The sequence below is a fragment of the Catharus ustulatus genome, chromosome 4 (genome assembly GCF_009819885.2).
Source record: "Catharus ustulatus isolate bCatUst1 chromosome 4, bCatUst1.pri.v2, whole genome shotgun sequence".
NCBI lineage: Eukaryota > Metazoa > Chordata > Aves > Passeriformes > Turdidae > Catharus > Catharus ustulatus.
In genome coordinates, this window is record NC_046224.1 from 27,963,323 (window position 1) to 27,976,000 (window position 12,678).

A 12,678-nucleotide genomic window follows, 5' to 3' on the forward strand; every position below is an offset into this window, starting at 1 on the left:
GGATTTGGATCCTGATGGATACAGAACTTTCTCTTTTCTGTGTACCTCTCAGAAGTCTAGACAGTTTGACTAAGCAATGGTGCTACTTGCATTTAATGAGAATTAAATGTTAATCTTGACAACTAGAAAACAAAAATCTAACCTTAAAGTTGCAATTACTTCCCATTCCCCTAACATTTGGTCTATTTTGGTTTGAAACTTCTTGTAATTCAGTAGCACATTCACTGTACCAAATAGATCAATGTTAACCATGAAAGAGTGAGCAGTGTTACCCAACTCTGAACTTCTGGTGACTCCAGCTCATGGGCTGACCCACAATTATGTTATTCTTGAAGTAGTGGGGCTGTACACAGCCACGTAAATTACAAGACACAGTTGTATATGTTGTCTTCTAGGAATATGTCTTGCAAGTATTTGTTTACCCACATTCTTAAATTCCTGGGGTTTCATATACAAAAAACCCCACAAAATCTACCAAAGATAAAATGCGAGCTTGTGTCACATTCCTTTGCTATTTGTTGTGTGTTTGAACCCTCTGTTTCCATTTATAATTATGTGGCTTTTTAATAAAGTCTTTAAATAAACAATCCATTTCAGGCCTCAAATTTTGCCACTGGTATCTCTGTAGCTTAGTTCTAAACCTCCCCCTGAAAATAAAAGGCAAAACAACAGACAATAGGGTCTGAGACGTGCTGCACATTGCCTGCCATGTATGAGGAGACCATAGCCTGGAAATCCACTTACTCAGTGAAAATCCAGTTCAGTTATATTGACTTTTCTTTCCCTCATGGTATATTAATGTTCACGAAAAATCTTGCAGTGAAAGCCCTAGAGAAAAAATCTTTTGTCCATAGACAAAGGTACTTCCCATTTTCTGTTTTATTACCACAGGCATAAGAGCAAACGTGTTGTTTTCACTTTTACAATAATCACAAGGCCAGACACCTAGCTAAGGCATAAATACCTCATGGGCTTCGTCATGGACACTTTCTCAAGTTCTGATTCAAGTGCTATCTCTACCCATTTGTCCTCTCTTTCTCCACTCAGCATAGGAACAATTATGATTAGCCCTCTGAAAATTTGACTGCAATCCTAACATTCAGCTCCTACAAAATCCCCAGACAACCCATTCAGTTACCTTCAGATCATTGCTACATTTAAATTTCCTGAAGCCAAATCTTCCTTTCTGCCCTTCTTTTTTACTATTATTATTTTTTATTTTTAGTTTTTTCTTTCTCTTCTTTTTCCCTTCCCTTTCTCTTTCCTGTTCATAATCATTCACCAGGCCAAAAAAAGATTCAAGAGTCAAATGATGACATCTGCAAACAACTCGAGTGACTCCAAAGAAGGAAACAATAGGTCAGGATCAGAGAAGCTGTTATACCTCGACATAGTAAATAACCACAGTCAAACTCCATCAGCTAGCGTAAATCAACCTGTCTCCATCTGGTTTTATGAGGGCAGTGCAACTTGATATTAAACACGGAGTAGAAAAACCTGATTCATGTTAAACTACAACATCCGAAATCCCAGTGAGTATTGACCCCATCTGACACCTATTTCAGTCGATGGCCAAACTCTCATTTCCCCAGGCAGGGAACAGCCAGGAGCACACAGAATGCAAGGCAGAATGAGCCCTTAATACATCTCAAATTTAAAGTTTCCTACCCTTAAAAAAATCACAGTTACACCTGGTAATCTAAAACCATAGCTTCAGGGCATCTTTCAGTGGCCTAAGTTTGGCGTTTAAATTACACGTATTACTTTGAACTACAAATATCTGCTCATTCAGCTCCAGTGCTGCTCTGAGGCAGCTCAGCTGAGTGCCAGAGAGCTTCTGTGATAGCACACACAGCCACGGGCACCCAGGAGAGAAATGTGGATTCACAGTATCAGGAGCCCAACAGGTTCTGATAGTCAGAGGCTAAAGATGTGACTGTTTTCATTATTTAGATTAGTACAAGAAAGGTTTTGGCCATTCTTTGTCTTGTAGAATCAAAGAATGGTTTGGGGTGGAAGGAACCTCAAAGATCATCTTGTTCCCACTGCCATGAGCAGGGACACCTCCCACTAGAGCTTCCATCCAGGCTGGCCTTGTCTTCTTACATATTTATTATATATTGACTTCTGAGCTGACTATGAATGGCTGATTGCAGCTGCTTCAGCGAGGAAACATCAGAGAGCTGATTTCCATCCCCCCACCCTTGCAAGTGCAGGTGAACTCTTGAGGAACAAGCACCCTCCTGCCAAAATACAGTCTCTAATCTGCCACTTTAAGAAAGGTGAGATAGACATCTCTTTGGGAACAAATGGGAAAAAAATGGTGAACCATGTATGTGATGAAGCATTCTAGGTGTCATCTCCAGTCTGTTGTTTTCTCTGGCAGCCTCTACTCACTGCCTTTTCTTGTTACTGTTTTCCCAGACCGCACACACTCATTTGCATGTCCCTCTAGGAATGAGGGCAGCATGCAAAGCCCCTTCCAAAGAAATCAAGCACCAACTAAAAACAAAGAAAGAAACAAAAATTAAAAGCTTGATACAAACAGTTATCAGCAAGCTGATGGAAACACTTCTGCATAAGAAACATTATCTCTTCAGTTCAACATCAGCTGCACTTCCTCAAACACTGACTTTCTGGCTGGCTCACAGGTGAGCCCAAAAAGGGATGGTAATGGTCCACTTGGTCAGGGTACACAGAAAGGAAGTAGCTGCCAGCTATGTCCCCTGCTTCAGGAAGCTCAGGAAATCTTTTCAGTTGTGCAAGTTTGCAAGGGCTCTGGGATTATGGCCCTTCAGTGGATGGGGGTGTTTCCTATGGCTTGGCCTTTCATAATGTTAAAGGGCAAAAGGTTCTGACCGACACACAGCAGACCCCAGAGAGACTAATTACTCAGCCAGTCTCTTCTCCCTTACCCGCTTCTCTGGAGCATCTGCCAAGAGTCTTTAAATTTGACCTGCAAATGCTAATCGTTTTCCTTTGCAGCACTGGATTGTTCCTCTTCAGGGCTTCTGCGTGCGCTTTCCATTTATGCAATGCTGGCTCCCATAATGGTCAATAAAGGGTGGTATAATAGTGTGACAAACTTATGTTCCCAGCCATGCCCAGAATTCAAATTGAATTAGAAAGTCAGCCTGTGTTCATAAAAACAACACTAACGAGCAAATGGAGCTTTACTGTGCTACATAACAGATATCACATATCTTTGGGCTGCTGTCAATTCTTTATGTAAATACTTTAAATCGCTCAGACTTCGTTTTGCACACTATATAGTGAGTCTCTTCATAATCAAATAGTATTTAAAACATTTACTGCCTTGTTAAATCTAACAAGTTAGATTTACTGGGATAGTCACTTTCCCTAATAGCCAATTTAGTAAAACTCAATGTATTCATTGATGGATAAATATATAATAGGCGGTTGTTAAACTTTAATAAATATGTTTAATAGTCAGCTGGCATTTTCTCTCAATGGCAGCACTTCCTCTCAGCTGCCAACAGGAAATGCTTCTCCTGAATGTGCCAATTCAGCCCACATGTAGGGAATAAATTGATCTAGAGGAGCAAACAGGAGCATGAATTTCAGGTAGTTTTCCTATGCTGCTTGTCACAAGAAGAGCAAGAATTGAGGTTATTGCTCAGAGGTCATAAGCTCCCATCAAGACAGTCAGGTATTGAATAGTACACAGTGTAAGGAAGAACATGAGCTACAGTGTTTGTCTAGACTCTGTAAAAGCCATGGACCAGGACAGGAAAGGCAGCTGACTACCTGAAAGTCATAGAAATTATATTCACGTATTATTATTGCAATTTGCAGTCCTACTGCACTCCTTGTCTCATGTACATCGTGTCACATTCTCTCACCCCACCCTGCCAGTCTGTGTCAACACAATGCCTTGTCTTCTAGCTAGATTTAAAAGTATACCCTTTTAAGGCTTTTGGGTACCTAAGAAAAGATTTTGGAGGACTCCACATCATTAAGATGACTAAAAGCCTTTAAAAATCAGGCTTTTGACTCAAACTGTAGAATGTTATAGCTAAACCCTGCAGGTTCCAGGATCAGTTCTCCTGAATGAAGGCAGCTGTTGCACGTAAATAAGAAAAACAGGCCAAAATATCATCAAAAGAGACTGTATTTGTATGCTGTATTGGGAAGCTTAATTATAGCCACAAGACACTCACCTGGGTGGGATTATACAGTTCCTGGAGAGGGCTTCTGGATCCTTTCCGACAGCAAATGTCCATCCCGAATGGATTTCTACGCATTACTGCAAGGGGAAATTGAAATTAGGTTAGCAACACTGGTTAGCAAAAAGCAATTGCAATACCTACAGCAAGGAAAGATTCTCTGACAGATCTTAGGATTCTAGACAGTGTTGTCACTTAACTCCTGATTTTCCTTTTCCTAGCAATTGTCCAAGAGCTAAATCCTTTATCTATTCCGGAAGTTACTGAAAATAAAAGCTCCCTTACAAAAACTCTTACGCAACAACTCTTAATTTGGGTGCACAAAAATTCAAGCATGGGGACCAAAGCAACACAATTTTCAGCAGTGCCAGATTCCTGCTTCTCTGATCATCAGGGAGGAGTTGGATGGATTCCTATAACCAGCACCTCTGAGAGGCAATGTCTGAGCCTCTCTCAGCCTAACCACAGATGTACCTCATATTAAAATATATGATTTTAAAGCTTTTGGACTAACTCTTCTGTTTCTCCTAGAACAGATACTCATCAGCACACAACACAGACACAATCAAACACTGCCCTTCTTCCCACAATTTTGCTCTATGTATTACAGCTGGAAATTTGACTGATCCACATAACAACATGCCCTGTGTTATACCATTAAAGACCAGACAGTTTTCAAACCAAAGGTTCTGTCAAAGGTCTGATCAAGGAGCATTTTGGATGACAAATTTTCCAGGAGAGGTGTTGACCTGACCCCAGCACGGATGGAGACCATCAGCTTCAAGTTAGACCTTTGTGGCCATAAAACTCTGTAAGAAGACATTCAGCTCTGACCACCTTCTGTAGTCAGGAGGAAAACAAGAGCTTGCTGTGCTTCTAATCTCACATAGCCCATGCCATCCTCTGCTAACACTCTTCTGCCCCCAGCTCATCCTGGGAACTACAGAAGGAGCACCAGGCTGTCAGACTCCCACATCCGGCAGCGCAGCGAGGAAGATTTGTCTCATCAACCTTTGATTAAGACATAACCAAAATAAAAGGGAAAAAGAGATATTCCTGCTGGGAACATCATGTTAAGCCGAGTCAGGCATGCTTTTACCACCTCTTGCCACATTTTGTAACCAGAAACTATTGAAGTGTCCTAGAGCAATGAGCTGCACCACTTACAGACATGATATTGTGGGCTTCAAGCCAAGTCAGACAATACAGTCCAGTAATGTTTTAACACTGAATATGCAATCATAATTTATACAACAAGTAATATAAACCACAGAAAACTGTATACGGTCCAATATAATTGGTTCCTTCACTCACTTCATATCTATCTTTCAATAGGAGGTAATTATCTAATAACATGCTGGGTTGCTTTTTCCCTAAGCAGACAGATTCCATGGGTCTTGTGGCAGGAGGCAGACATACTCAGAAAACAAACTGGCTTCAATTTTCTTCACAATTAGGACAGCAATGTTAGTAGAGGCAATAATTTATTTGACACATTTAAGCACCTGATTAAATTCTGAGCATTTTTTGTCATGCAGACAAGTATTGCGATTCCTCCATTTCTGTGCTAATGTGCCTTTTTAAAAGAAAATGTGTTTTAAAGGATAAAACTTTAAAAATATTTCACAGTAATGTCAACTTCCAGAGCCTGGAAGTGGTTTTAAGAAGAAAATGCTGAAGTGAGGATGTAAGACATCCAGCAGCCATTCTAACTACAGAGCTCCTACTCTATGCTCTTGTAGCAGAACTGTGGACAAAAAGGCTTTCAAAATCATTTTGTAGCCCCTTCCTCAATAAAGAAATCTTTCCAACATGAAGCCTTCTACTCAAGGGCAAAGGACTTTAAAACATCACAGCAGGGGGAAAAGGGGAACATTTCAGTGTATCCAGCTTAGTAGACTGTGACTAACTAAGGTCCTGCAACACTGATGCTTTGTTCTAAAATGAAGAAGAATAACAATTCTAGTGTGGTGCTCCTAACTTGTTATTTCATTTCCATTAAATACAATAAATAGTTCCATGCATAAATGTATCCATCCCTTCCCGCTTCACTTAGCCAGCAGGTATCAACACATTATATGCAGCAGTAATAGCAATAAAGATTAAATTATTTACACAACATGAAAGATTTGTTTCCAGATGTAAACAGACAGTAAAAAAAGCTATCTCCCCAGCAAAAGCTAAATGCTAACGTAGAGCCTTAATCATAGAAGACATTCAACCTATTTTATCATTTCCAGTATTATTTAATTGGTTTGGTTTTTCAATAAAGCATTTATAATCAGACTGTGGTGTTAGCATAGCAACACTGCACTTGGTTTCCTGTTTATTGATTTCAAGAACAGCATTCCCTGATACAACAGCACATCTGTGCACACCTGGAAAGTATTTGTGCCTGGAATTTAACTGCAGCATCAAAATAAAGGTGAATACTCCCCTTTCCTCAGGAGAAATCCCACCTGCACTGTTTGTACAACTGCCCTCAAATAATTAACAATCAGGAATGTTTTTATATAGTTCAAAACGCTTCCTGGCATGTCTGTGGGCACACTTACCTCTCACGGCTCCTGTAACCTGTTTTCTACCAGCTCAGCTTCTCTAAGGAAGTACTTCACTATGCCAACGACAAAACCTTTTGGGCCTGAGCCTTGCCTGTAGCAATCTGCAGTAAGAAAAACTGTAGTGTGGAGGGTAACTGCACCTCCACTAATTTTAACCACACTTTTGCTGAGGATCCGTCACACCATTGTGGAAGTGAAAATTAAAAAATCAAGCCCTTTATCCTCACCAAATCTTATTAGCATAGTAAATATCTAAAATCTACATTTTATGGCTTGGGCTGATCTCCATACATAATTACAGTTAATTATAGTCTAATGATAAGTACTACATATGCATGGATCCAAGAACCGTTCAAAAGATCACGTTCATGCACACCAAGAGTGTGAAGCAGATGACAAAGAAATTTAGAATTGTCTAGGCTGGAAAAGACCTTTAAGATCAGCAGCATTCAATGCCTTTAATGATCCAAGAGTAGTGCTGATATGGCAAGTGCAGCAAAAACATGAATCCCCTGAATTTAGCCGGGAGTGCGAGTAACTGGATGAACCGTGAGTTTGTTACTTAAATGCAAGAGCTGTAAAAGCAAGAACTTTGTTCCATCCCCAGGAATAATTTGTCAAAAATGCAGTCTTGGCCCATCTTGCTAAAATATGTGCAGAACCACTAGTTATGAATCTAATAAGGAAGTCTGTAGAGGATGCTATTTAGGCAACAAATTTCAATTTCTCAAACGAGAAAGATAAACAGCCCTGCTTATCAACACAACAATCAGCTGTGTATGCATACATACAGAGCAGTGTGTAGGCCCTAAATCATCTCAGAATGAAAGCATCTGTGCACAGCTTCAACTTCCAGAAAACTCCATTTAGACCCACCAAGTACCAGTTTAGTACCAAGAGCAGGAATTTGACTTGTGAACAGTGCACTGGGCACAAGAACACTGAAGATCATTCACATGGAAAGATGTGAGCCTGGCTTAATCTGTCACCTCTCCTTGGCAGAAGGCATTTCTAATGCACTTGGTAACCTTCAAAGACCCTATCCCAGAATGGGAGACTTCTGGAGAAAATACTGAATATGAGAAGGCACATCAATACAATTTCTGTCTCTCCCTATCAGGAGCTACAGAAAACTGAGATGGGGACATGGTAGCAGTTCTACTGGGAGATTACTGGCCTACGGTGTATGTGAACACTGGGACTACCCAGACAAAGTGAAAGGGGGATCAGGCAGAAATCATGGCAACCATGGATACTGAAAGCCATAAAGGTGACCTTCTCACAAAGTGTCAGAAGGGCAAAACAACACAAGTCTGTGTGGGATTAAGTCCCAGAGGAGACTCTGCTGGAAGAGACACACAAAATAATTGCCACTTCTTCAGCACTGAGAGAGACCAACAAGTGGCATTTCAAGCACGGGTGCATGCATTCATCAACCATCTCTATCACTACTATTCCACTATCTCATAGATGTCTGAGGCTCCAGTTTCCAAGACGTCTGTATATTAAAAGGTCCCCAGCTGCTATCTAGCAACTGTCTCCCTACTTGGTAACATTTAATTTATATTGCTTGGACTATTCTAATTATTGGCATGATAACAAAAGCCAAATGTAAAAATTCTACCTCTGTTCACTGCCTCTTAAATTAAATCTCATATTACAAATATTTGAGAAAAGTTCTGAGGACATATTAATATTTAACTTTTCATTACACTGGTCTAAAGTACAAAGAACAAAATTCCCTAATACAGCATTGCTTAAAGCTGACATACATAATTCATTCCTCCTATCGGGATACAAGTTTTCTCACTGAGGAAGAAAAAGTAAGCACTGGCAGCAGTATGGTGAGACTCCAGTTGAGGATCAGATCCTGTTCTTTTTTTAAAGAAACAAGTCCAAGTGTTTTTGGTCTGATTATTCTTCATTTTTGGTCTGATTTCTGCATGAGAAGCTGAAAATGGTTGCTTCTTTTGGCTGAAGTACACTGCTCACCACTAATCCATTGCTCTCCTCCTGCCCAACCACCCCCAATTTTAGGCCAGAGTTAATGCTTTCCATGGAACATCTTCTTGACAGCAGGTACACAACATAGTAGCTTTTCCTTGAGCTGTAACCCACTGGGTTAGGGCTGACCACTCACCTAAACCCAACCTAGACAGAAAAATCAGTGCAAATTGGTCGAAGCAAGCACCGAAGTAATTACTTACACCTTCACCATCTCTAGCCATGTTTACACAAGCTACTGCCTTTAAACTTCCTGAATTTCTAAATCAAAGGGAAAATAAATAATTATACCCATACTGCAAGTCCATAGATTCTCTTCACCTAAACACCTGGACATGTTTTTCTTTCACAGATTTCTGCTATGACCCCAAAGCAGCACAGAAAATTACTTCGGTTTTGTACATAGGATGAAACATTGGAATACATATTTCAATACTCCGCCAAACATCGTAAGCACAGTGAGACATCCATAGCACAATGTAAACATTCTTCTGCAAATGGTATTATGAAACAATGCTCTGTCTTTACTGGCAAGAATTATGCTCAAGGCAAGCTGGTCATATCCAAATACAAATCAAGCAAGGTTCAATCCACCAACATTTTGCACATCCAATGTTCTTGCAGCGTGGCAACACTCAGGGCAGAGTTGAAGTAAGTGACCCAAGGAAGTAACCATTTCCCAGGGCTCCTCAGAGGGCTGAGACTGACTGATTTTTGCTGTTGTTGTTGTTCAGTTTGGAACATCTTGTCCACATACCTTTCAGAGAATTAGCTAAAATCATGCTGAACAAGCTTGTGATTAGTAAACAGCTAGTTCTGCTTCAGGAAAACGAGTCTTCCATAATAATTTACAACAGTTTGGAGACTTCAGCCAAGTTTAAACCACAGGCAAAACAGGAAATGCAGCAATGAGAAGTCTAACTCATTTCAAATGTCATTAAAATTCCTATGCTCCCTTCTACAGAGTAATCAGGCAAAGGACACCAAACGGTATGAAAGGGTTAATTTTTAATCAGCAACCAGGAACATGAGGAGTGAATGCAAATGCTTGCACCCAGCACTGGCTACAAAGCCTGAGTAAGGAGACTTTGAGATAGCTCTCCAGGCAATGATTTATGAACACTAATCCTTCAGCAGGGGCTCACAAAGATCAGTGGATTGATAGCAACATCTTGTGACATCTGGGGCCTTGTGCTTTGCTGCATTCAACTCAGGATTTTAGACTAAATTATTGGTCCTTCATCTGGAGACCACAGGTACAAGGATTTATGACTAAACTCTTGTCTGGCCTCTTTTGATTTCTTAAGGCAACACTGTAGCTTTCTTCCATGGAGCTTGAGAGATCTATATTTAGAGAGTAAAAATCAGATTAGGCACTGTATATAAGCATGCTGAAGTCTTAAACCCAGAGAATGTGACAATTCTTCTTTATATCAATGGAGAACAGATTTTACCTTACACCAGACAATAATTACAAAAGACAAGGGTTTACTTCGCCTGAGAAACGAACAAAAATGGATACAACAAAAGAAAAGAATAAAAAATAAAGACGAGATCACACCTTAGTGAAATGATTATGGCTGAGAAGAGCAGGAAAACTTCAAGTTATGGAGCCAGAGACCAGCAAAGTAACAGTTCTCAGTTCCCAGGTCGGAAAAGTAGAGGCAGAGACCTTAAAAACTTCCACCAAACCTATTAGTTGCTACAGAGACTGAATTCATGTTAGGAAGTGAGATTTCTGTAAGATACTCATTTAAGTTCCTGTAATTAACAGAGAGCTACACCCACAGAGACAGGCCACTCCAAGGGGCTCTGGAGGTAGCTCCTCTCCTTTCCACTGACCAGCAATCCTAAATGGTGACATGAAATAAATCCTGGCACAGGAAGGAAATTAGTCCCAACATTTGTTTCTTGGCTCTAATCACTAATTACAGAAGTTGTAAATGCCCTCCAAAGAATAGAGAGATATTTAATTCCTTTTTGCTTTAGACAGTTTTCCAGAAATAAATTTGTATTTTATCCTGTTTGTTCTCAGATTAGCATGGGGATGGATTTAATTGGGCACAGTGGGGAAGTTAATATCCTTGGGTGAAATTATTCATAGACTTAGATCCTTGGTCACCCTACGGACATTGCATGTGGCATAAATTAGCACAACATCTTTTCTGTTAATGAACAATGAGAAACTTTTTTCCAGTAATTAAAAAAAAATGTTAATCTATACAGCATTTCTTTAGAAGTCTCAAGAACTTATCCACAAACCTAAATCAAGAGACTTTTCTACAGGCTTTACTACTCCCATGAGGAGAGCTCTATTTTGTTTATCTCATACACACAGGCTTCTTTAAATGCCACAAGTTTTTGTGGGTGCAAACTACAAACTATATTAGACTTGGTCAGAACTTTTCTAATACAACTTTGTTTTCTCTGGCATGAAATGCAGATCTGGGGACATCACAGTATTTCACAGGTCCATTTTGGACGGACCACAGACCATCTCAGCCGTCTGCTCACTTCTGAGAATGCTGTAATTTATGTCACCAATTAGCAAAGCCAGATGTCACAAAATATTGATCAAAAGAGTAGATTTCTCACTGAACTACTTCTAAGTGCTCATAATTTTTTTTTTTAATTACCATCTATATCAACTTAAGAATTTCTTTGTTTCCTTTTTTTTCCCATCTCAAATGCAACTTTCTGCAAATGAAGCTAGAAGCTTAGGAATTTTGAATTGAACTATATGTATTTCACAAACAAATGTGCATTACGAATTTGCATGAAGGGACACTGTGGATCCAGTACATCAAATGCAAACAAAAACTCTTTCTGGACATTTTTCCTACTTTTCCACTACAGGTCAGGCATGTGTTTTGCCAAATGAGACTGCAATAATCTGGGAAGGTGGGAAGATTTCTAATGAGGCTTACAGATTTCTAAACTCAATTTCTAGATACTCACTGTAACAACATTAGCAGGCACATCTGCTGCTGGATTGTCTTTATAGCAAAGAGCTAAATGCTCTACTCTGTTCTTATCAGCCTAGTTTTCAAGCTTGTAGATATTTGGCTATATCCCATCTCTCTTATGTAAGTTCAAAAGAAAACTGTGTAAATGTAGGTCCAGGGGAAAAAAAGCTGTAAATTTGCATTGTCCTAAAAAAATAAGAAGTTAGATTTCTTTTTCTAAATTTCCCACTACTTCCATCACATTGTTAGTACCAGTCTTCTTAACAAAAATGATTTATGAGCTCACAAAAAAAAGGGGGGAGAGAAAAACCTTTAAAGGAGGAAGGTTTCTTTAGAAAGCTGTAATTTTAAAAGCATTTATCTTGAATCACAGTCAAAATGAAAACGACGGCTGCCGCAGCTGCAGTCTATTTGAGCTACTGTTTCTTTGCTATTCTTCAACAGATGTGCACAGAAGATGAAACACAAAATCATATTCGCAATGGATATACTGAAACACACAGCAAGTCTTCTCACAAGCCAAGCAGAATAGAAAATAGAGCTGCAGCAGTCCTTTTAACCTGGAGCAATGAATGGCTCAAATTTGTGGTCTCTGAACTTGAGGCAGAAGCAGTGCACGCACACATATGAACACCTGACCTGACAAACAGAAACCAAGGGACACAGGTCATTCCTGTCCTAGCAACATATCCAGATAGACAAGATTTACCACCTCGGAAGAAGTGCCCCTGGTATTTTTAGTGCAGTCACAGCCCCCTGATACTTTACTGTGATTTATGAACAACAATTTTCTTTACAAAAAAGAAGCACTAAAGAATTCGATAAGCAGAAAAGAAAGTATGAAATCCTGCAGTAATCGCTTCCAGAGCAGTTATTCATTATGGCAAAGAGGATTATGGCTACAGCTTGTTGGATAAGCAGATGAGCTCTCACAAATTAAGGATGCTACTTCCTTGGCAA

At 39.7% G+C, this 12,678-nt stretch overlaps 1 protein-coding gene across 2 annotated transcripts in view; it reads right to left on the minus strand.

The window, feature by feature from the left end:
• CHST11 (carbohydrate sulfotransferase 11) overlaps positions 1-12,678 on the minus strand; it is a 156,098-nt gene that overhangs the window by 86,851 nt on the left and 56,569 nt on the right. For both annotated transcript variants that reach the window (XM_033058608.1, XM_033058607.2), the window contains exon 2: positions 4,182-4,267. In XM_033058608.1, the coding sequence (XP_032914499.1) occupies positions 4,182-4,267 (86 nt within the window). The remainder of the gene's footprint in view (positions 1-4,181; positions 4,268-12,678) is intronic.